Raw genomic sequence first — 26,424 nt, 5'->3', positions numbered from 1 at the left:
TTATTAACAAAATATTGTCATTAAATAAATAACGTGAATTTTAATTAAAATTTATTCAGCTTCTGCACAATTTCTTAGATATAATCGTAATAACAAACCAGTTCAAATGACTCACGTCTCGCTATACTTGCTCGAAGGTTTGTTCCCCAGTAGCTTCAACAGGCCAGGCCTGTGAGACTGCATCCTAGTTGGTTCAGCAACAGAGGCCACAATGTTCTGATGTTTCTGCCGAAGGCTGTTATTCGGTGTTATCATCACAGACTGGAAGTTGCCTCGTTCGTCGTTTGCCTCCTCAAGATTGATGTTAGTCCTCATGAGAGAATCAAACGTTTTGCTCTCTGTGAACTTGGCTTTCAAAGCGTTCTTCTTAAACACATCCTCTTCTGATGTTATAGCGCTGACTTCTGGGGTCTCTGCGGGTGTGCCATCGTGTTTCTCGTTGGAATCGTGCATCTCCATGTTGTCCAATGTGGAATGCATTGGCGAGGAATCCTGAATGGTAGTGGCAGGCTGGTAAGAAATACATGAGGGTAAACAATATTTTAATTTTGCTTAGTAAGTTTCTGAGACTGTTTGCTCTGTCTGCCCTGCAAGGGATATAGACGTGATAATGTGTTTGTATGTGTTAAGTAATGCCAATAATATCATTTGAATACGCTAGCCTACTGCATAGCCTACTATGCAGTATGTCTTATCAGCTCTTCACACTTTATCTGTTCAGGTGATATTCCTGAAATTCTGCATACACATATAGTTTTGATGAATAAGAAGGACATAAGGATACCTTTCATTGCCAAAACAGTACTGCTCTTTCAAATGGGATAAATTATTAGACGAACAAAGCCTTGAATAAAAGGTAAAGGAAGCTATAATTTTAAAATGCAACAACTGACTCATTTGAACACTATAGTTTCATAATGCAATATGCACTGACATACCTTTTTGAATTTAATATCACTGGCATCAAATCGTTTGGGCGACAGCTTCTTCGCCTTCTCAGAGGCCCACCACTCGTCGGAGCCTTCCTCCACGGTCTTCGAGCGGACGAAACTCCCGTGGGTGTGGGATCGGGTTAATGCTGTAGATAATTTATTCTCATAATACTCGTTATATAGATAGATAGAATAACTTTTATTAAAGTCTTTCATTTTGAATATTTGTCTGGTGTTAAAAATGTTCAAATTTCACTATGCAACTTTGGATAGAATTTCTAGGGACTAAGAAAGCAATGTTTACAAGAAGGCAGGGCGGATCATATAACTAGGTCCAACGACCCATTTTGACCTAGAAGAATGAAAGACATGTGTCATAGATACTTACGGTAAGGCTCCTGAGCTTTGGGTACATTAGTATCGTCATTGCTATACCCGTGGAACGCGCCGGACGCATCGAAAGTACCACCGCATGCCTCTGCGTTATCCACAGCCCTGTTCAACAAATTAAATGTCTAAGAAAAAAATATATATATACATATATGGTTGTGCAAAGGAATTGGGATAAGCCCCCATTGTTCCACTTACGATGTGAAAGACACAGCGATAGTTTTTCGCTCAATAAAAATGGCGACTGGCATGCCATTTACGGGGACAGATCATTTGATTCAAAATTATATAATACTAGCTCGTAAAATGAAGAGTCGCCTGTGCATTTCTTACCAAGAATTGCTGCAGCAAGAAAGCACTAAAGACGTTCATTTTCCTCCAAGCGTTGAGGCATCCTCACCTCTCTGGTGAGAGAAACCCTGAACGCGCCTTCGATCATGATCCTAGATTGAGTAAGCCTCACGTTTTTTCACGAAGCATCTCCTATCTGACCTCCGCAACCTTTGCAGGGAAACCTAAACTGTATTAGACCTAAACTACCAATGCTAAGTCATACCATTCAGGAAGTTCGTCGTTCTGTGAATCCGAGCCAACCCAGGTGCGACGGTTGTTCCGATTTTGTGACTTGTCCGAAGTGGGGCGCTCACCCCAGTCTCGCTCCGCTGAAATCATTCGCTATCGTGAAAAAGCGCCTGTGATAATTTATTGCTTGAATACATAAAAGAGCTGAAGATGCAACTGGAAAATTTGAAATTTCTATATTTATTATAGTCCTAGTCTGAATAAACTTCAAACTAACGGAGTGAATTTGATGCAATTTAGCACAGAGAAGGTAGTGCAGTAGAAAATTTACGCTCGTAGCCTTCACTTCCACTTCACGAGCCGGTCCTTATGTCATTTCTCTTATTTAAGATGGAAAAAAGATGACATAATCACATCACATATTAAGCTCTTAAGGGGTAAGCAGAGCAAGCAGTCTCAAAAAGACTCAAAGAGCATGTTGAGCTGGATGTAGAAAAGTTCGACTAATACAAAGAAACACCCATAAAACTTCACCCATTTGTCTTGAGTGTTACAGGCTCTGTCAAATGCATTGCTAATATTTTGTTTCTTCACTTTGTATTTACACAGTTATTCAGATGATCATTTAAATGTCTCATAAGTACTAAGATTATAGAAAAATAAAGAGATTCTGACCCCATTTGTCCTGGTTGGAACGGGACCTCCCTGTTCCCGAGGACGGCGGCCCGTCGGTCGAAGATCGCCACTCTTCGCCCTCCTCGCGAGACTGCCGCCAGTTCGTAGTTTGTCCTTGGCGTTTGCTACAAAACCAATGTATGTTAACATTTTAACAAAGAAAATATACAAGGTGAAAAACGGTGTTACGACCTAGACGACTGTAACTTGATCAAATCAAGGACGACCTGGAAAAGGGTCAGGTCAAGAAGAAATATGCAGGGACAGGGTATTTTTAAACCATTTTTACTGAGGTCTTATTTGAGGCAAGTAAGCAATATTTATTGGGTTAAGTATTCTATCAGGCACATAACAAAATCTTATTGGTCTTATTCGACATTGGACATTTCCCATTACCGGGTTCTTTAAAAGGCAATTTCTCCTTTATATTATAGTTTGTATATTTATTTATCTCACCTCCTATACATCTTATTAGGTGTCCACTCCGGCTGTTCTCCGCTGTTCCTGTTGTTGGGCCCTCCCCCATTGCTCGAAGACCATGGGCGCTGCGGCGGCTCGTCGTCGGGGTTGAATGACATCCGGGGATTACCGCCGCCCCCCAGATGCCATGATGGCCAGTGGCTCCCCCTGGATGGGCAGGACAATATCCCGTTAAAAAGTATAGCTCCCGTAAACATGTTTTCTTTTGTAGGTGACGCTAAATTCGTCGTTGTTGTAGTTGAATAATTGTTAAATATTTCTGACAGAATAAAGGCTTTTTTATTATATTGATGTACCTATATTAGTTTGAATACTAAACCCATGCTTTTACAGTGAGGAAAAATATCGTGTGAAAACCTGCACATTCAGGCAACTAGATACGTAACCATGATCAATCCAATGGGTTAGGTTTACATGCAAAAATTACAGAGGTCAGACTGAAGTCGCTTCGTGTAAAAACCAGACTCACTCAATCCAGGATCCATGGTCAAAGGCATACCTCGGACTTCTCTCCAGAGTGGTGAGAATACAGCCGGCATTAAAAGCCAGGAAGAAGATTTATATTATCTCACCTCCCTGTAGAGGGTGACCGTACAAACGAGAGTCGTGGTCTCCCACGGTCCGCCACCGGCAACCCACGGCCCTGCCCGCGACCCGTCGCAAACCTCTCCATAGACGGCCCGGTATCCTGCAACGAAAGCATTGTAATATAACACAATAACTTTTGTAAAAAGACAAACCGTCCCCAACGTTTATCCTCTTTATCCGATTTTTGAAGTCGGTTAAATCGCTCAAACCTTCTTCTAAGTATTTTGTTTGTTTGTTGCTGTTTACTTTGTATGTTTTACTCTTAAAGACTTTCATCTATCTATCTAGCTAAGTGAACAAACGCTTTCCTGAAATGCATCAAAATTGGTTCAGGAAATGCGAGATAATCGCAAACAAACTTACATACAAACAGGTTAAATTGGGAACCACCTTTTTTGAAGGTGATTAGAAAGACAAACATCTTTTTATTTCTACATACATACATAAAATCACACCTTTCCCAAAGGGATAGGCAAACACTACATCTTTCCACGGTCCCTGCCTACTTCTTCATCAGCATTATTAACTCTCAATATGTAAGCATTCACATCATTTTCACATACCTTTGACTTGACCTTTCGCCAGAAAATTCTTAATATGATCAAGGCATGTTCGTCTAGACCTTTTCACTCCAGCAAAAACCGACTGTGTTGTATGGTTCCTGGCTTACCTTTAATATTTGAATTAGTATCTTCAAGGTTTTTTTCCAGCTTCTTCAATCTGTGTATTTTGTTGGTTGTACATTTCATATATATTTTTATTTAATTTTAAATAATACGAACCATTTCGTCCTCAAATGAGTTATTGAGGGCAAAGGGCGGTTTGCCTCTGGGTTGGTAGAGGAAATCGATGTATTTTAATTCTGGCGGCGCTTCTGATGTTCTGTCATATAAAGCGAGCATCTCTTCTCTGCCATACCTGTTAAAAAATAGTAGAAATATTAAATAATTCTGAAAATATTGCAATAACTTCATCACTTAAAACTGTTAAAGAAAGTACCCGAAACCGTCGAGCTTACATGAAGGGAGCTATGAATATGGATGAAGCGATACAAGTATGCAGTGACCATGGCAAATGGTAAGACACAGTCTCTGCCTACCCCTCCGGGGACGAGGTTTGAATTTAATTTATGTATGTGAAAATTTATCAGTCTTCATTTTACATGTGGGCCTGCTGGAAGAAATTTCTCTAGAAATAAGTAGTGCCCTTGTACTGAATTTCTCTTTATTTTAAGTGTTTTTTTGCTTATTTTTCTTGTTGTACATAAAAATATAAATAAATAAATAAATAATAAATGGTATTTTTTACCTTCGATCCATTCCATTCAGTCTTTTTAACACTGTTGCCTCTGACTACCCCATAAGAGACATGCGAAACTTGATATAGTATATCACTGTGGGATTCGAACCATTATGTCTAGATACCCATTCCGAGATCACTATATGAGTACATTGTCTGATGATTTGAACCCACCATCTTTAGTAGCTTTGATTACAACTATACTATATACTATGGTGTCTCAATTACCCAAAAATAATGTAAAAGACAAGTTCCGATCGTTATACCTATGTTACAATCACTCAATTACCTACTAAAAATTGCCTGATACTAACCGCTGTTTCGCCAACTGTATTTTTGCCGTGGCGCCCGTTGAGTTTGAAGTGTTGGCTGCCACATTTGCGCTGCCGGTTGTACTTGTGACACTACACGGCGACCCTGGGGTGCCCCCTATCGCCCCTCCGTTGCCCCCAGAAGCCCCGGGCTCGCCAGAACCTATAATTTATTTAAATTTTGATTTCGAATGTTCTAGAAAAATCCAAGTTAGTTTTGTTAGTCTAAGCTGGGAGAAATCACACACCATGAGCACAAAAAGATTTAAAAAACATACGGTCACGTCTATATCCCTTGCGGGGTAGACGGAGCCAATAGTTTTGAAAAGACTGAATGGCCACGTTCAGCTATTTGACTTAATGATAGATTTGAAATAATTCGATCTAATGAAGATTTTTAAAGCAAGCACCTCAGTTACATTTTCATAAGAACGTTGATTGGCATTCAAACTTATTTAAGTACCAAACTCTGAAAAAAGTTATGGGAAGCAAGGTCTTAGTGGGATTCGATCCGAGGTATATTGAAACAAAACCTCTTATCTCTAAAACTCCATATGGGTTAGGTTTTCCTACAAAGATTGAGGAAGTCAGACTTCGTGTAAAAACCTGACACTTGACTTACCCAATGCACGATAGACAGCTACTCCGGGTTCCTCTCAACAAAGGAGGTGACACGAGCGGGTTTAACGCCAGGAAAATGTAAAAAAAAAAACGTGATCTCTCACATTATTGCGTGTTCACAATAGCACGCTCCATCGCAATACTTAGGCAGCCGCGGTCCGCCTTCAGTGTTTCTCTCTATCCAGTATTCTCTGTTCTTTGTCCAGTCTTCATCATACTTAGTTCTTAAAAACATAATATAAATACACACATACCTGTACAATTGATGTTTGAATTAACTTGACTCTGAGATGTAGAACTCGCCGCGCTGCGCTCCTGTGCCAAGTTGCGTAGCCATTCAGGACCGAATTTTATGGGATTGTTGCGGTCACCCATTGTTTATGTGGAGGTTAGGAGGCAATTCAACTGGATGCAGCAACTGGAATCAAGAATTGATTTTTTGCTTAATCTCTATGACAGAAGAAAAATAATTAAACATTAATAATAATAATCATTTATTAAATAGGTACGCAGAATATTAGAAATTTTTATTTTGATACTAAATATATATTTAAAATCATTTATTTATAATATAAAAAAACCGTTTCAAAATAAAAAAATGTTCATTTCAATGTAAGGATTATATATACACAAAATTCGCGGTCGCAACGATAAAGAAAATGTAACCAAATGTTACTATAAACAAGCCACCAAAACCACTAATTGCATTTCAGCAATGTCGGATTTATAAAAATGTCGACGGGAGCAGAAAATAGGGCGGAAAGGAATTAAAATATGTAATATTACCGCGCGTGCATCCCCGGTCAACCACTACCAATAACTGGGAAGAGTTGCGGGATGTTTTTAATTGAATAGCAATATATACATGTTGTATGTTATCAAACATACGCGGCGTAATTCAGAGCGCTCATGAGTGTTGCCAACCTAAATGTAATGTAAAACTGTAGTTTAAGTTCCAAAAAATTGAGTTTTCTCTCTTTGGAACCAAATTGGAACCAATTGGAACATTTTTCACTAGCTAACTAAAATTAAAGAAAGAGTGAATATTTTTACTTTTTTTTAAAAAAAAAAAGGATAAATATATATAGGATGTAAACTGAAAACTGATATGCCATCGGAAAATCTGTAGCTCTACAGTTAAAATTTAGGGGTTGGCTGCACCGGCCCCTCATGACCTATATTACGAAACTTGACACAGCAAAGCAGCTCCCGGCGATTCATGTTGCACGCATGCACCTGACCTGACATAGCCGAACTGCCTGGGAATTCCCAGAAACCAGCAATTAATTTGAAAGCCGTTCCTGCGAAATCAGTTCGATAGTTTCGGATGTGGGTTGATACATATGTTGTCTCTGTCTTTTTAATATACAGGGAATAATCTATCTCTCTCGTTGCGCGCTTCCCGATATTACAACGTCAGTCTTTGTCCTCTTTCGGGATCTGCTAATGACAAAGGCATAATTTTTGGGCGTTAAGTACTTTCTAGTAGGCATCAAGACCCTTTTTAGTCGCCGCCTACGACATCGTCACATCTTCTTTTTCTTTCTATAAAATCAAAGATAGAAAAAGAGGTAAGATAGGACATCCTTTATGAAATTTCGCGAACAAGGAAGAGATGAAATGTCACACGGCAAATTGTAAATTTTTGCATTGCTTTTACACAAATCTCCAAATGGAATTATAGCATTTGAAAATCTTAAAACAATTACGCATGCGATATATTATGTACACATGTTATATGTTATTATCACATAATCATAAATAGTACCAATGTTCTTTTATCATATTATTAAGAGATTTCAGAAGTGCATTTGTGTGCGCTTCTTCAAATAATTATCTATTTATCCCTTATGGGGTAGACAATGCTGTAAAATTTTGGAATTTTTGATTTTTTAAACTCCTAACATTAAAATCTTTCCATTGATTGAATTTCTGCGCGGCATCAGCATGGAAGCAACAATATTATTTATTGAAGTAAATAACATTATAAGAAGAGAGGTTTAAATTGCATTTGGTATTGGCTTCCGCCTGCAGCTGCACTTGGGCCCCCGTAAGTGGTTTATCGCGAAAATTGAACATAATGAATAGTATGAATACTCTTTTATTATATTATAGTGATGCCGCCCGAGAGACAACTTTCGATAGCGTTTTTACCAAATATCGTTGGTTAAAAAAATAGTATCAATGGCGTTTAATTGCGAGGATAATATGATTGTTATTTATCAATAGTTTTGCTTCCTTCGATAGCATCGATAGGCCTATCGATAGTATAGCCTTCAAATAAAACTATCGATAGTTAGGCAACACTATCATATTACGGTGGGACAGGTTCCAGTATTGACTTTGCGGATGTATCAAAGGCTTCCGCTTGCAACTATGTGCGCTTGGACCTCCGTTATTATTACGATGTAACCCGTTTATCATAAAAACTGAACATCACACAATCTCAAAATATCCTAAACTAATTTCACTACGTAAGCAGTCGGGAAATACAGTGGGGAAAAATGTAATATCTCAAACTAATTTCACTATGTTTGCTTTGCATACAGTCAAGAGTAAACTAATACACAAACTAATTTGACATGTTTGCATCCGCTCAATATAAGTAGGAAATGTGTAATTGTACATTGTATTTAATAAAAACAAAGTAACTATTGGAGGCTAACAATTTAAAAAATATATCATGACTGTCTCTTTATATGTATATCTATGTATTTTTGTTGTATAGCTAATAAGCAATTAAGCGGTTGCAACATGTATAAAGAGTACAATACATTTTTGCAACTAGAACACCCTATGGAATACCATGGTAAGACTCTTCCACGATTACAAAGTCGCGGGCAATTATACTATTAATTTAATATAAAATAAGAGTAGTTCATAATTAATATTTGAAGGAAAACAAAATCAATGTCACAAATCGAGATAGAATACTAAATCCTTTTTTGAAGTCGATTAAAATTGTAGTTTTGGCCTTTACTGAACTACGTTATTTGGTACAAAAATATATCAAAAGCTGCTCGAAATTTTTAAATGCAAGTATGCAAGTAGTATGCATAAGGTTGATGCAAACATAGTTTTTCCCTACAAAAACCGTAACAACATTGCAGATCACAAAGGCAACGGTGCTCTGAAATGGAAATTGATGCTCTTCAGCGTGCACGGAAAAACAAAGTGGGTAAAACATTAACTAACAACAAAGTCTCTGTGTTTATCACGTTAAATTATATACATACATTCATGTCACGTCTATATCCCTTGTGGGGTAGACAGAGCCAATAGTCTTAAAAATATTGAAAGGCCACGTTCAGCTGTTTGGCCTTAATGATAGAATTGAGATTTAAATAATGACAGTTTGCTAGCCTGTCGCCTAAAAGAAGAATCCCAAATTTATAAGCTTATCCCTTAGTCGCGTTTTACGACATCCATGAGAAAGAGATGGAGTGGTCTTATTCTTTTTGTATTGGTGCCGGGAACCACACGGCACTTTACGTCCAAATTATATTCAAAGATGGTATATTACGTCTTATCCCTTGGGGGAAGTGAATGTCGGGTAAAAAAGTAAAAAGGCTCCACTCGTGCACTTTTTCATCTATCGCAAATCGCGGGAACAGTCCTTCTATCCGAGATGGAAGCCTATGCAAAAGAAACTCCAGACCAAAGAATTGCCATTTTTCGCAGATCCCGCGCTAAGTTCTTTTTTCTGGAATAAGAAGTACCTAGTGTTGTGTCCAGGATGCTAATCCTCATATCTTTCACAGGAAATACAGGAATGGAAAGAAGAAGATTGAATGAGCTTTGCCGACTGGCAATTAGAATTGTAATAAATATCTAAATATCGCTTATTTATTGTATCACATCATGTATGGCAAGGTTTCGGTCTTAAAAGGACCTAAAATTCTTCTTTTTTATGTATGCCCCTTTGCTGGATTTTGCTTTAAACTTAAGTCAAAATATTACATTATCAAATTCGCGGTTACTCAGATTAAAATTTACTAAACTTAGCAATATATAACTATGTAGTTACATAGGTATGAAATGTTTTACTCAATTTGTAACTATGTATTATTTTTAACCTAAATCTTTACAAACCCTATAAGTTGTAGATGCATGGTTTGCCCAGAAGGCTTAGCAGCATTGCCAATTTTGCCTTGTAATAGGTACGTACTAATATTTCTAATATTAAAAATGCCAAGGTTAGTTATTATTGAAATAAGAATATTCTTAAAGTGAATTATCAGAGGTCAATCATAAGTTAATGTTTTCTAACAAGCGAGCGAAACCCCAGGCTCAAGCTAGAGTTACTATAAACGCGAAAGTTGGTCAAAAAACCAAGTAAAAATTAAAACGCGCGCGAAGCTGCGGTCTTAAGCTAAAAATATTTAAATTATTCGCTGAGCGAGAGCTTTGGTGCCATTTAAGACACAGAATAAACTTAGCAGGACCATTAATTAACCTTGGAAAGGTATTATCTTCTCTCTCACTTAAATTCTGCAGTTATATTGATATATTACTATGGCTTGTCAATTAGATCAAACTGTCACAGAGGATGAAAGCACTTCAGTGTAAAAATCTGACCCTCATAGTTCATGAGAAAAAGCAGGCCCAAGACTAGGATGACTATGATGACATTCACTATGAGAAAGCATTCATCAAGTTTACTAAACTACTAGTCAAAATGAAATCTACAATACAAAAATTCAAATCGCTGTGCATACTTATCCTATCCTAGAAAACTAATTTTGCTTATATTGCTTCACAAAAAGAACAGAATACAGAGTAACTTTTATTAGTACTTCCCCTGATGGATCAATATGATGATTTTATTTGAATGATAAGAGATGGTCTTGGGTGAATTAAAACGATCATGAGTCCTGCAAATTCAGGCAATTGAATGTTTAATCAGAAAGCTAACCAGATGACGATCCTCTACTAATAGGACCATAGAATTTAGTCAAGGAAATGGACTTTTACCAACTGGACATCTGATAGTAAGACCTAACTTGGTGTGAGGGATCAAAAGTCAACGGAAATGTTCAACAATCACCTTTTTTAAGATAAGTGAGATACACAGTTGTGTGCACCCCCAAGCAACATTCTTGACCATGACTAGTCTGTTAAGAGCATAGACAGAGGTCAGATAGATTAGATTTGTATAATTGACTTTCTTCTTCCTAGATTGTTTTTACATGAGCCCTCGACCTGTACCAACAAAAAGAGGATGATGGAAATCCAATAAGTATGGGCTGATTGAGCAATCGGTCCATTGTTCTAATTGTCTTTAGATAGGAATCCAGACATAATTTCGCTGCTGTTGGTAGGTATACTATAGTTTAGGGAGGATACTTCATCAATTAGTGTTTATGAACAAACAAGAATAATGCATAGGGATAGGCTTATAAGCTTGGGATTCCTCTTTTAGGCGATGGGCTAGCAACCTGTCACTATTTGAATCTCGGTTCTATCATTAAGCCAAATAGCTGAACGTGGCCATTCAGTCTTTTCAAGACTGTTGGCTCTGTCTACCCCGCAAGGGATATAGACGTGATCATATGTATGTATGTAAGAATAATGCAGTTCTCACTTGTCCATTGATTTAGTACCTACTACAAATCATTATTCAACATTTGATGATTTTGAAGTTCACTGTGACAGTTTAGAAGAATTGCAAGGTAACACACCCACAGCACTATTCAACCATTACTGACTAACTCATAATGAAGACTGACTAAGAATATTGAAATATCTGAAGAAAAAATATACTTACCATTATAAAAGACTATTATTGTATTAATGGCTAGAATAGAGTATATGTACAAGTATAAAAGACTATTATTGTATTAATGGCTAGAATAGAGTATATGTACAAGTATTAGAGGTTAAAATACCAACAATTTAAAGCTGGCATTGACCTATTTATTTAGAAACATTTATTTTAAGGTTATCATTCAGTGAAGTATTATACTTGAAGATTTCATGTTTGGTATGGACAAAAGAATTTGAATACCCACAAATTTCAAATGAATTTGTTGATATAATTTGACACCAGTTGCATACAGGTAATGTGAAAACAAAGTGCAAATTGTTTTCACACTGTCCACAATATTTAAATGCATTGATAATAAAAAATATAACAATCCCTTTAATAATTTAATGATAAATAGAACTGGGTGCAACTTTGCAAATGAAGTAAAAATTTCCTTACATTTGTTGAAATAAATAATCATATAGATCACTTTCTAGCCAAATTTTTTACTCGTTCGCAATAGCAAATTAATATAGAACACTGAATCACGGCCACACGGGCAACCCCTGGTATCCTCACTTAGAACAACGAAACATACTGTACCTACCTAAGCGAAAACAGTGCTGACATATCTATTGACGGTAGATACGGCCTGACGCTTTTGAAAGTTTCCCGTTTATAATAAACTCAATCAAATTAAAATAATCTTACCAAAGAGAGCTTTAAATGTATGACTGAAGTTGTGTAGGTACAAAGGAATAATCATAATAATGCAATTTAAATACCGTAGTTATAACAAAATGCACTGAAGGGTGTTACCGCTTTCACAAAGACACTATTCCAAGCGTTCACTATTTAAGGTCTCAACAATGATGAACATATCACGCAGTAAATTAAAACCGTAAGCACCTCGTGTGATGGGACTCCCAACTGACACATAATCCAAGAGTCAAGGTGGCAGTATGTATAACTCAAATTAACACAGTTTTTATACGAAATTGTCAATCTCCACGCAATTTTCACTCGCAAGTACCAGAGGATATTATCAGCGAATAGTTACATGTAATAATTCATGAAATATGATTACCTCAGGACTTCAAATATCAGTGAAACGCACGCACGGCGAAGGAGCAATATGGCCGCCCAAAAGTAAAGTGGAGAGGAGATTTTATTTTGTTGAGTCGAGACGTCAACGCAGATCGCACGCATGCACAATATTTCATCCACCAGTATTGCCAGTCATCATAAAACAGGTGCCACACGCGCGGAGTACCTATTACGCCATGTTCAATCGGTCATTTATCAATATGTATTATTTGTGTAATGATTTTTGTTTTTATTTGTCATACATTTTTAAGAGAATCTGTGTTTATATGGTTTCCTAAATAAAATTATCTTTGCAAAATAAGCACTAATAATAATATGCACGTGTGTGTACTGTTACACAAGTAGGTAATATTTTAAATCTGTGGCGGTGTCAACGGCTTACTGACGTGATATTACAAGTAAGCTGGACATAGCAGGGCTTAAATAACCATTAAAAAATTAGTATCGTTATTGCTTTCAAACCGGGTAACCGTTATGCGGGTAACGATTTGTTTGGCCTAATTTACCATTATACTCATAATTATAGCGTTACCAAATAAAATTAACAGTAAGAGGTTTCGTAAAGACGTTAATTTTTTTTAGTATTTATCTGTAAATTTATATAACGTTACTGATTGATTTAAAAACGGATTCACAATGACAGTCCTAATGGCGTTGCGTATCATACAGTTGCGTTGCGACAGACAAACTATAGGTACCTATATTTTATAATACAGAACAGATTAAGCATTTCTCATAAAGGTAACGATATTTATAACGTTGATAACGAAATATATCGTTATTTAACGTTATTTAATATCGTTATATAACTTTATAAGATTCCATTAAATAAATAATAATATTCTTTACAAAGTAACAGTTATGGCTCGTGCAGAGTGCCGCCGACTTTGTCGGACCGCGCTCTCATCGTCTCGGACAATCTGGATTGAACGTGTGCTATTAAATGGCGCAGTGCAGCGTGCTATTGACCGACGCCTAGCGATCGTGTATACGACCTGCACAGGCTAGTCTGACAAACAATATGTATTGTAGCTAGCTTTTTACAACTATACACCCAAACAAAGACGCAAATGGCAACTATGCGGGTAACTATGATGGTTGGACGTTGGATGCTGGTAGTCTGTCTGTGTTATCGTGGTTCTCGAACAAATAAAAAAATGTTTTTTTTTTTATTTGAAATGTAACCACAGGGAATGTTTGGTGGAAATCGTACCAAGGTGGCTGCAGCTACAAAATATCGGTATATATGTAATAAATTCCTCCCTTAATACGGGTATCAAATTATTGGGCGTGAGAAGTTGATTCTACACACTTCACACTATGACAAAATCGTATGTATGCACAACGCAATAACGCGAAAATCCCGGCGGGCATTGCAATGTGTGGGTTTGCGACGAGAACGACAATGGTCAGTGAACGGAGCCTAAACGTCTAAAGATATACTTAATAAATGGAATACTTTTCCTTTGTAATTACTCGTCAAGCATTAATTGAAAAGACATGGCTATATGTTACCAGGCGAACACATTTTACAAAATTGTGAATATCTCAAAAATATTTAACTGAGCTAATTATAGCAAGGTCTGGTGACGGCCTTAAATCGCTAAGTTGGCAACACTGACGGTCGCTCAGACTAGCAGTAGGTACGTACGACCAATGGTACCTGCTAGCTCTTCCTGCGACACTGCGACATCGCCCGCGTGGTCTTAAAAAGTAGCCTACGTTCTTCCTCAGGGTCAAATCTATCTCTGTAGGTACCAAATAAAATCAAAATTGTTTGAGTGCTAAAAGCCTAACACACAGACAGATAAACAGAAAAACACTTTGTTTGATGCCTCAAAATCTGTCCATTAAAAAGTTATTAAGTAAAGTTTTCATTATTTGAATAAGCTATAAATAAAAACAGATGAGGAAAATAAAAAAATGGTCAATGATAAAATACCTTTGTAACTTGTTATGTAGACAGCTTTCATTGATTTGAGATCCCTCCCAGTCTCAAACGTAGGCGTTCTTACCTACCTTTGACTTGACAACCAGGATATCTTGTACTTGACATCCTGGTTGCTCTAAAGATAAAAGTAAAATTTCACTCAGTGGTCACTACTGCACGAAATAAACTATTTCTACTGAGACTAAACCTTAGACGTTGAACAATTCAAACTCAAAATACTTTGACACATTCTAGCTCTGGCCCTAGATTCTTCCGGGTTTAGTGGTGGCAATTATTTTGGCGCCCTTTAGACATCGTCAGTATTTAATCTCAATTCTATAATCAAGCCTTAACCGCACCACAAATGCGCCATACCTTACTCAAGACTGTTTGCGCTATAAATTATGTATCTATGTATTATAGTTCTAATCCCAGGACGTTTTTATATCTTTCAACGATATAAATTCTTGATCTATTACAGCACTGGTGAAATCTATACTAATACCTATTATTAAAGCTAAAGAGTTTGTCTGTTTGTTTGTTTGAAGCGCTAATCTCAGGAACTACTGGTTCGAATTGAAAAATTGTTTTTGCGTTGAATAGACCATTTATCGAGGAAGGCTTTAGGCTATATATCATCACATTACAACTATTATGAAGTATGTGAAAAAAACGGGGAAAATTATTCATCCTTGAGGGCTTCAATAATGCCCAAAATAACTATTCCACGCGGACAAAGTCGCATGCACAGCTAGTGTTATATAATATCCTGGTTTTAGGGGGTTACTTACGATCAGAGTTATTTCGAATGTCTTATTGTTGCTATCTTCTTATAAACACGAAGCCTGGGAGTTGTTTTACATCAGAGATGTTCTTACTTAAAATGCTTAGGTAAACAGTCGACACAATTTTTATTTTAGAGGCATTACTTATATACTTGTATATAACAGTACATATCTGTAGCTTAATTTTGAAGAGGTGATCTCTTAAGTCAGTTTTTTTTTGTTTGGTTCGCCTTTGTGTCGTGTTTTGGAGACCAATAAAAGACAGATACCTAGAACGGATCTATTTAATACTGTAACAAAACAACCATTACTATCTAAAATAGGTAGATTGGTTGGTACTTTACACCAAAATTAAATAATATATTTCGGAATGACCAAACATAGAATATAACATCTTTCCTACAGTTGATTTTCTTAATTCGTATATGAAAATATTTGTATAGTTATTCAAAAATATAATCATATCATTCAAAATGACAATTTTTATTTTATTTTGACTACCTTTGAATTTAGGCCATAAACTAAAAAGATGTTAATAACAAAAATAATATTTTTATAAGTAGTATATTCAGTACGCGTTTGTAAAGGTTATAATACCGGTAAGGTAAGGCAGCAATACCAATAATGCGAACACTACTCTTATATAAAATACTTATACTAAGATAAGTACTTTATCTGAGGATATTATATTGCTATTAATACTCAACTTGCTTATAGCCGTAAATATGTATTATTTTTCTTTTAGACAGTTTGATTGTTTAGTTAATTACATCATAAAAACTATAATAATAATATATTTTAGTTCATTAGAGAACATGGACATCACCACATTTTATCGGGACCCTACTAGGGTCCTGATTGATTCTAAGATCATAACCTTTTGGGAGCAGGAGCGATCCACCCTCCACAAGATTAACACTTAATAACTAAAGAATGACAATTATAAAATCACAGGCAAAAGGGCCCAGATTGGATAGCAATCATTCTGTGTATACTTATTCACTTTTTAGTCTTATCTATTTTTAAACTTACTTATGTTAAATATCGTCGCACCACAATCACACTGTCGGTTAAAAATTAATAAATATCAAAACTCGACTCAGATGAAAGGAACATAACTTGATATTTATCTACGAGTTTCTATTTATCAATACTTCACTGTTTCATAAAACTTTGAGACGTATGTAATACAGATCGGTATAGATATAAACCTAATGAACCCCCTTATTCGCGGGGTTGTAATCATTCGAGGACATGGTAAAAAATTCGTGCGTTTTTCGTCAAAACGGAATAAAAGACATATTTCCGATATAATTCAAGTTCTACTTTTTATTGAATTCGTAGATAATTTTCTCACTAATGTTTATTCTACATTTTATAATCTGCAGAATAGATCTTACAATGCATCTATCCAGAGGCGGCCCTAGCTGGTCATTAATTTATTAACGTATAGTCTTCGTTGTTATTCCAGGTGAATTTTCAAGTATTTGAATTAAAGTATTATTTTTAGGGGACGTGTTTGGAACCTGTAATTATCACTTATTCTTACTTCCTTAAACGTGGCCCTTAATATTTGTGACTATCAGCTTTGTCTACCCCATAAGGGATAAGGACTTGATATGTTTGTATGTGTATTTCAAGTAGCCTAGGCCCACGACTTTACGTTGTATGTTTCGTTTAATAGTTACAAATATAGTGTGTAGTATTCAAACAGCCTCAATCACAACACAGGTTTCTTTTCAACGCCAATTCCAATTTAATTTTTTATAATCTTTCATGACCCTTTACTATCCTACTAATATTATAAATGCGAAAGTTTGTGAGTATGTCAGTATGGATGTTTGTTACTCTTTCACGCAAAAAATAATTTGAAATATACTTGATGTAAAGATAAACTCGTTTTACTGTGTTATAAAAAAATATCACAATGACAAAAGCTAGGCCCGTCTCTGTATCTTCCTATAAAATAATACCTACAACAACAGGCTTTTGTTCACAAATTCTCAAAAAGCACGATATGGAAATTCTACGCTACCTAAGCCAATAGTTTTTGGTAATGGAAATGCCATAATTTTTTTTATTTTAAAATTTTCCTATTTATTTAACTACCCCAAAAATGTAACACATTTAAAATTAAATAACACAAGCAAATGATTGGGAGAGTAAATAATCAAATTGACTTCACTAACAATTGTTGATTTTTTATACAGAGTTAACTTATTTCCATAAAAATAACATTTTCATCTTGTTTTATTGTAGTCTTTCTTATAATAAGCTATTGTGCAATGCTTTTTCATTTAACCTAAAATTGTATCACATTTCGATGATGCACTAGAATAATTCTCACACGCTTTAAAGTTATAGTCATGTAATTTTCTACATTGTCTTACATCTAACAAAAATGGCTACATATTTTCTGGGGCGAAATACAACAACAGATGTGTAAGAAAACTTACACGAAAACTGCGAACTAAATTTGAAGTAGGTATATATAATCTCAAAATTGTTTTGAGCATTACAGAAACTATATTTAAACGGTCACAGTTATAGTTATTGTAATATAGTTATAAATAAAAAGAAGGCTGAAGCGAATAAAATACAAAACTTAGAAATCAAATTATCTTACTACATATCTGTTTTCGACAAGAATAATACGTCAATAATTAGTGTTTTTATATTTCGTCATTAAGCATCATCCCCTTTAATTATGTCCAAAATACTGACATAAGCGCCTGTCAAGAATCCAAGAATTCCGAAGGATACTAAGAAAATGTTTTTCCACAGAACCCAGTTAAAGCGACCAAGGCCGTTGGGTCTGTCCCAATAGGTAACAGTTTCAATGACTGCAGGGAAGATCAGTCCTAAGAACGAAAGGCACACGGCACCCACAAGGGAGATAAAAGGCCCCAAATTGGGAATAGCAATAGCGATACCTAAAGTCATTAAGATTATGGAAATCCTGATGCTGTATTCGGCGAGATTTTTCCTGGCTCCAAAAAAGTGGCGGACGTTCTTCCAAATGATCTCCATAGGGACATAGAACTGAAGACTGTAGGTGAAGAAAATGGCAACAGCGATCATGAGTTTCACACTTTGTCCAAGTCTGAAATGAAGAAAAATATTTTAATGCTATCGAATAACTTATTAATTCATCTATTTTGCTTCATATTTTTATCTGGAGCGTCTTCCTGGATCTCTTAGTTCTTTTTCAAAATGGTATGATTACATTTTTCATAAATTTGGATTGGCTAAGCCTTCGACAATATGCCTGGTTTTAGTATCTGTAGGCTTCTTCCCATAATGTCACCTATATATTATGATGTCATCGGTGCTATTGTTAATTTTATGATATTGCACTATATGTATGTAGCTATATCGCATAATAAGATTAAAATGAACATAATACTTAGTTAATTACTTACACTTCATCTTGAGGTAAATTCAAAGTTATGCTTCCGGCAGTTTCATCACCATATCTTAAGTATCCAAAGAATCCAACAAAAGCGTAGAGGGAGACCACAAAGAACATGCCAGTATTAAGAACGCCAGGACAACCAATAAAGTGAGTAGGAGTCTTCATGTTGTTTTCAAGGGGCATAACCACACCAATACCTTCAAGGGCGAAGATAGCAGTGCCGAAAAAGGTGGGCAGTCTATCAAAACCAGCAAATGACTTCACATCACTAACACTTTTTAAATCTTGGAACAGATAATAAAAGGTTATGCCCATTCCAGTTCCAACTAAAAGATTGGCAATCATTGAGAAAGGCGCCAGATATTTGAGGTTCCTGATCAGGTTCATCATAATTAAAAGGGGCAATAAGGCAGCCATATATACACGCAGGTCTGTATCCTCGTAGGCGCTTCCTTTCGCGTAATAGTCCACAACTTGTTTGACATTCTTGGATACAAATACAATGTATACGCAGCAACAACCAAGTAAGTCTATCACAAGGAACCAGTTGACGATTGCTCTGAAAAGATTAAAAATTAGTTAATGAATTTAAGTACATAAAAAATAGAGTAATAAAAATTAAATAATAAAATAAGAAAGCGCTTCATTATTTGGCTATTTCGTAGAGTTATAAAAACACGTTCATTCAACAAAGTTCATGGTTATTGAAATTGGAAATGATATAAAAATTAATAAATAAAAATATACGGGGCAAATTATACTAAATTAAAGAAATAAATTAGCTTGTGGCTTTCTGGTTACTGCTACTGTATAACTTTGGGAGATTTTTTTCTCAAACTGAATTGAACATGACACCTTTGGTATCATATTGTGCAAATATCGCATTTACAGTACCGTTAGGTTCTGCGAACGGACTAATCTGACATGAAACCATTTTTTCTCACTAATAAAATTGTGAGACTAAATTTATATCGAAAAAACAAAATACTTACTTAGCTAGCCTTGAGAACTTGTGAACAGCTGGTGGTCCGGAGAGAAAAGCGGCTTCGGCAGTCTCGGCAAACCCAAGCGACGGCTTTTGGCATCTCCTACAGAGCTCATGAGCAGTCTTGACTAAGACGTGCACGCAGTAGGTGCAGATGCCTCCGATCGTGAAGGTGGCGACCAATCCGAAGTACAGACCAGCGTTTAGATACGCCATAGGCATCGCCAAGATGCCACTGCCTAGTGAACCCTTAAGCAAGTGAATAAGGGTATCCAAATCCCTGAAAAGCAATGGCGAAGATATATTAAATTCTTCAGTTTAATAAATACTGCAATCAAAGTTTCTTAACTGGTTGAGTGGCAGACAGAAAACGTTTAGCACAAACTAATACTAACAGAAAACTAAAATTTGTCAGCTATGTTCCTTAGTGTGTATGGAAGGAATATAGCTTCCCAAAAAAAACCATATTAGAAATTACTTACTAAAATATTATCACAATCTCCTTAATGTCTTAATAAATATGTCCTTTATGGTCAGGTTTCATTGTCAAGAATTCAAGATACGAAGTATTATTAACAGTTTGTTGTATATTTGTGTGAATATCAGTACTTACGATGTAGGATGTGCGAGTTTTCGATGCTCAAATGGGTTGTAATCCTCATCAGCCTCAATATCTCGTCCAGGTATCTCCATAAGAGGCAGGGTGGACCCAGCTTGCTGTTCCACTGGGATCTCATTTGGGTCAACTTTATATCTGTGGAACATTTCCCAAACACTGTTATAGATTTTGTCAAAATGTTGATTAGACTAAATTACTTAAATTATGTAGAAGGTTAGAAGTGAGTGGGTATAAGAGTGTAGTTTATAGTCATTCTCAAAAAAGTCTTTGAAGCACGATGTATTTGGTGGTAGCGGAACACAGAAAGCGCCACATTTCAAGCTGGTATGTGAACGATGTGATACGAGGTGTGATCGCGTACGCGGCGGACTGTTGGCGGATCTGATTTGAACGAAGAAAACAACTATGTGGCTTTCGTTATTGACTCGCGGTACAATTAAGTTATTCGGTTAAACAACAGCTGCATTAAGAACTATGTGTGAGTGTTGATGTGTTAAGTGTGATACATTCATTATGGTCTCCAAAATATACAGAACTATAATCTCTTTTGTGCGCTTCACTCTGTTAAGACTTGGCATTTACAAACTTTTGGCTCAACGATAAATTCAATACAGCTTTACGTTTCTATAAATATGAGACAGTTTGAAATTCGAACGGATTCGAAGAAGGTATCTGGGGTAAGGTAAGTAAAGTAATGTCCTGTATTCTGTTTGTGAATGGAGTTGAAACTTTGAGCTTGATTCATGTATTGAATGAAAAGCCAATGTGTGGTGTAGAAGGACATAAAGCTAAATCAAATTTGTACAAAAGATAGGAATGAGAGCCAATCCCGAGCCTGAACAGAGATGGCGCAAGCGACTGGCGGCGGCCCGCGGGCATGCGCTATCGCGGGCGGCCACTCCTGCTACACATTTCTTTTTTAATTTTACCAGAACCAAACAAAACAAATTAAATAAAATTGAAACCATAAAAATGGAATGATGTACCGGTGTATGAGTCCATTGCGAGATGATCAAAGTCGACGGACGACTTTAATCTGGTGGAAGCAGCACACGTCTTCCCGGATCGTCTCCGAACGGCGTCGAGCGTTTTTAGCTCGTTAAAGGAGCAAGTACTTAACAGTCAACATACAATATAAAATACCACGTCAAAATATTTAACAATTAACAGTGATTGCTCGGGCCTGTTGGCCCTCGCCCACTCCGAAGGAGTGCATTTTTTAAATTTCTAAACCGATTCGTGGCTACAGAGTCAATTAATGAATAAACATAGCTATATTTTTCTTTGAAATTCCTGTTGAACAAAAATGTCAATATTAATAGTTTCATGATTTATTTGATATTCCACAATCAAATTCATTTTGTTGATCAAAAATGATGAAAAGCTGTGAAGCATGCTTTTTATGTTGGTTTTTAATATCTAATTACTAAGCAGTACAACAAAAAACAATTGATAGGTGACACCAGATTAACTGAAGTAAATTATTGACAACACACAGAGGCAGTCAAAGCTCAGTCGATGATTTACAATCTGGAATGATTTTCGGGCACAACTTTATCGGAACAAAGTCACTTACTTGACCATAACGACATCTGACAAATCATTTTTGACTCCTTTTTTCTTGGGGTCATATTCGGCTATCATCGGCCGCAATTGTGGTTTCTGAAACAATACAAACAGATATTTAGTTGGTGTACCATGGAAATAATATGTAATCAATATATACTTTCGCACTACGTTGCTCTTTTGCCTCATATAGGAATTATAATTAATAGGAATTTGGCGGAATAAAAAAATTGAGTTTATTTTTATGTCTTATAATATTACAGTGTTCGCGAAAAAGATAAACTGGATACGGTTTAATTAATTCCGACCCGTAAATATTATTAAAAGAGTTAACGTCGTGATTTTAAATAGATGGCGCCCCTCTTTTTTGGGTCCCTCCGTTTACGACTACTCTGGGGCCGAACGTTAGTCTGATTCTAACTACCTAGATATAGGTAATTGATATGAAACGCAATGACTAAATTAAGAAGGTAGAACATACATATAGGTAATCATGTCTTTTTCTTTTATGAGGTAGACAGAGCCAACAGTTTAGAAAAGACTAAAACGCCACGTTCACTTGGTTGGCTTAATGAAGGAATTGAGGTTCAAATGTGTAGTAAGTAGAATTATATACAGGAAATACAAGACTTAATAGAAATAAATAGTATCTATATAAATGAATATTTGAATTGATATTTTTTTTAATAGGTAGGTACATAGGTAATGTACCTACCTATTAAAAAAAATATCAATTCAAATATTCAATAAGCTTGCATTTGTATTGTCATATTTTATCAACATTTTGTGCCGAGTGGTTTCTGGCACTATGGAATCTATATCGTATCTTTTCCATGGATGTCGATGGCGACAAAGGAATAGGATAAATAAACTTGATTTGAACCTATGACTGATAGATTTTCAGTGGTTATACTTTACTATGTCAGAAACCACATCTATACTATTACTATGTAATATTATAAAGCTGAAGAGTTTGTTTGTTTGAACGCGCTAATCTCAGGAACTACTGGTTCGAATTGAACAATTCTTTTTGTGTTGAATAGACCATTTATCGAGGAAGGCTTTAGGCTGTATAACATCAACGCTGCAACTATTAGGAGCGAAGAAATAAATTATTTCTTTTATTTAAAATAATGGAGAATGTGAAATTTCTATTATTTCAAATAATGGAAAATGTGAAAAAAAAACGGGGTAAATTATTCATCCTTGAGGGCTTTAATGATGAACAAATTAACATTTCCACGCGGACGAAGTCGCGGGCGCAGCTAGTTATACAATAAATGTAATAAAATTCCTCTTGTAAATGATCGGCTAGCAACCTTTCACAAACTTGAAATCAATTTCATCATGAAGCGTTATTTTTTTTTGGGATTGGCTTTCCGAATTTGCAAAACTATTTTATGGCTCTGTCTACCCCGCAAGCGATATAGACGTGACTATATGTAAATAATGTATTTTTTCAAAAGCAATTTCTGTTTAATTTTAATGCTCGTCAAATTGCCACAAATTTAATCAGTTATAATAAAAATATATACAACGTTTAATCAACATTAAACGTTACGCCATTTTATGTAGATCAAGCTATCTAAAGTTGCATTTACAATTGAATATCGCACGTCATTAGCAATTTCTAAAGTAATTATGACGCGATCCTGACGTAAAAGCCAAGGTTAGATTGGGCGAGAAGTGTGGCGTCTGAATTAAAATATGTTGGTTTTAAATATTAATTCTTATTCACAACATTTCTTTCTATCAATTTTTCCCATTCCACCTTTCGTCAAATTGTCATGACGATGCTTCGGAGCCTGGCTTTTTTGGACATAACTCTGTGTTGACATGCCGCCGTGGCCTCCAAGAAGTAGGGACTCCTATATAGGGATATATATCATCCTCCTTTGGTCTACTTCAGCGTTCACCAATTAGCCCGCTATCCGCAGGGCGACTACTAGCTGGATCTCGTGATTTTAAGCTAAGCTAGAGTAATAGATAGGTACCTATTGTTGTTATCCCTTGAATCTTTAAATTGTCGCTCAACACCCTTACAACTTGCGACGTTTTACCTAAAACGTTACGTCAGTTTTCAGTTTTACCTACCTAATTATATCTTCTCGTATCCTTACACTAGGGGGGTTAGAAGTCACCATGTACCTAACTATATTATATTAAGTAACAATCTTTGAAATATCAGCTGCGCTTACCTATAAGAACAAATTATTGCCTTGTCACGTTCAGGGTTCAATATACACCGCCCGTGACGTACCTTATAGTCGCCGCTTTAAAGTTGCCTTCCAATTAGCGTTTGTTGAGTGCTCAGAATAATAACAAACTTTAGTAAATACTAGTTGCCGTGTAGTTAGCGATCCTTTAGTATAGGACCACTCCGTCTCTTTCCCATGGATGTTTTATGAGTTACTAAGGGAATAGCCACATTCAACAAGTAAAGTTTTTACCATGATCCAAATATAGGTTAGGTTCTCTGACAACGGTAAGACGAGGTTAAACGAGAGTCGCGCAACACGGGGTGCTCTCCGAAGAGATCAGGATGTAACAAGGGAGAACTTATTACTTACTAGCTATTTGACCACGACTTTGGTAGTGTTTCGCTTTTCGACTAAACTTCGTCAATATCAGTTTTGAAAGGGGAACAAATAAACGATATATATAACCGTTTCTTTTGCTTATTATGCTCGCTTTTCAACTCGCTCGGTGAATTGGACCAATCTGAAACAATTTCGTACAGGGGCACGGCGGCGGCCCATGTTCGCAACCACGTGACCGGCATTGCTATTTTCGTGCACTAAAAATAGCAGTTTCTGAACTCGTATGCGGTAAATCGCGACCTGAGGGAGAGCATCGTTTGTGAGATGGTTCACTATTTGGAATATATTTCTCGAGCGGTGTTCATTGGTATTTGTACGTCCTTGAAACCATTTTAATTATATTAAGATGAAGCGTTTAGCTTACATGCTTGTACGTAGTAGTAATTTTTAGTAAGTAGGTACCTAAGTAAGTCTGTTTCTCTAACTTTCTAAAGAAAGAGCACAGGACATTTAAAAATTATCAATGGCAGTTAATAAGTTATAAGACATTATGAACTACAAACATGTCTTAAACCCCTAAGTTTGGAAATATGTTTTGATGTAAAAAAAGGCTGGTAACAATTACGCGCCTTGTGTTTTGTGTATTTCTGGATTTAAAACGAGTTCACGACATGCCAGGTGAAATAAAATTGAGGGGAGACTAGTTAGTTCTTTATGAGCATGACTCACTGCTAACAGAAGGGGTGGACCCCTTTAGTCTGAATAAATCTGAGTATTTAGTACTAGCGGTTTTTTTTTTTAATATAGGTAAGTACCTAAGTTGACACATTCGCTAGTGTAGGTACTATTTGGTTAATTTTATCTTTTTAAATTTGGTTTTATTTAAAACGTAGTGGTTAGGTAAGTATATCCTATTTGTTTTCACCGAAACAACCCTGCTCCATATTTTCTAATTTATTTTCTTTTACCTGAATACGAAAATGATATTTTCTGTTTTATATGTTTCGGCAAAAGAATTTTTAACAATTGTTTAAGTAGGTATTTTCTCTAGACATCGGTTTTTTTTTGCATTTTACAGGATACAACGTAAACCAGTAGGCTAGTAAACGACACGATAATAATGTAAATAATACATAAATTTAAATATAAAATTATAATAAAATAAAATAATTTTATAGGTTACTTAGAAAGTTATATAAGACTGCATTTTACACGTCTCCTTACTGTTTAAATTTACAATAATTATCTTTATATCTTACGGGATAGACAGAGCCAACAGTCACAAGACTTGAACTCGATAAGTAAGTACATAAATAAAGCAATTGAGTAGATATACAAGGCGGCCTTCGTCTAAACGATGAATCCCAAGTAAGCATGTAAGCTTTTCCGTCCGTCAATGAAAATCTATCCACAACTTTCCATGCAAATTGAATACTTTCACTTAAAAGTATTCAATTTGCATGAAATTGCTTTGTCTTAATAGTCTAAAATGTTTGTATGAAATGTAGTACTAAAATGGGTTACCGCCAGAATAGCAAAACAATTTATTTAGTAATAATAAAGTTACAAATTAAGTGTCACGCGGAGTAGAAACGATTTAAACAAACAAACTTACATTGTATTACGTTTTCAACTACGAAGTTGGACTGGAAATTTCGAATAGATTTTCTGATTATTTTTTATATACCTATGCAGATTAGTGTCTATAGAGACTGTGGAATAGGTTTTGTTATTAGGTAGTCAAAATAACACGCATGTACGTAATAAAATTTATATGTAAATTATACTACTTAGTCTAAGTATTGTAAACACATTATTATAAAATTTTATACCGATTTTTTGACCCGTTTGACTGATTAGGACCCAGGATTAACACGCGAAAATCAGCAACAATCCCAAGACGAATAAGAATT

General features: G+C 35.8%; 2 protein-coding genes across 7 annotated transcripts in view; both read right to left on the bottom strand.

The window, feature by feature from the left end:
• The window catches only part of LOC106130563 (GRB10-interacting GYF protein 2), a 36,052-nt gene extending 23,266 nt beyond the window's left edge, over positions 1–12,786 (bottom strand). For 3 of the 5 annotated variants that reach the window (XM_060953867.1, XM_060953869.1, XM_060953868.1), the window contains exons 1-11: positions 12,350–12,369; positions 6,073–6,236; positions 5,201–5,360; positions 4,370–4,505; positions 3,572–3,687; positions 2,976–3,146; positions 2,520–2,644; positions 1,879–1,984; positions 1,321–1,427; positions 939–1,078; positions 116–510 (exon numbers count right to left, since the gene is read on the bottom strand). In XM_060953867.1, the coding sequence (XP_060809850.1) occupies positions 116–510; positions 939–1,078; positions 1,321–1,427; positions 1,879–1,984; positions 2,520–2,644; positions 2,976–3,146; positions 3,572–3,687; positions 4,370–4,505; positions 5,201–5,360; positions 6,073–6,193 (1,577 nt within the window). In that variant the 5' untranslated portion in view covers positions 6,194–6,236; positions 12,350–12,369. Of the gene's footprint in view, positions 1–115; positions 511–938; positions 1,079–1,320; positions 1,428–1,878; positions 1,985–2,519; positions 2,645–2,975; positions 3,147–3,571; positions 3,688–4,369; positions 4,506–5,200; positions 5,361–6,072; positions 6,237–12,349; positions 12,370–12,651 lie in introns of those variants that run through there. The other 2 variants (XM_013329427.2, XM_060953870.1) reach the window with 2 other exon arrangements.
• A 2,868-nt stretch (positions 12,787–15,654) lies between these two features.
• The window catches only part of LOC106130596 (proton-coupled amino acid transporter-like protein pathetic), a 42,762-nt gene continuing 31,992 nt past the window's right edge, over positions 15,655–26,424 (bottom strand). The window contains exons 2-6 of one of the 2 annotated variants that reach the window (XM_013329484.2): positions 21,982–22,067; positions 20,400–20,540; positions 19,794–20,066; positions 18,809–19,360; positions 15,655–18,489 (exon numbers count right to left, since the gene is read on the bottom strand). In XM_013329484.2, coding sequence (XP_013184938.1) covers positions 18,072–18,489; positions 18,809–19,360; positions 19,794–20,066; positions 20,400–20,540; positions 21,982–22,067 — 1,470 coding nt within the window. In that variant the 3' untranslated portion in view covers positions 15,655–18,071. The other variant, XM_013329485.2, reaches the window with a different exon arrangement.

This window comes from Amyelois transitella, chromosome Z (assembly GCF_032362555.1).
Source record: "Amyelois transitella isolate CPQ chromosome Z, ilAmyTran1.1, whole genome shotgun sequence".
NCBI lineage: Eukaryota > Metazoa > Arthropoda > Insecta > Lepidoptera > Pyralidae > Amyelois > Amyelois transitella.
The sequence above is the reverse complement of the archived record's forward strand: the minus strand, read 5'-3'. Positions and strand labels throughout refer to the sequence as shown.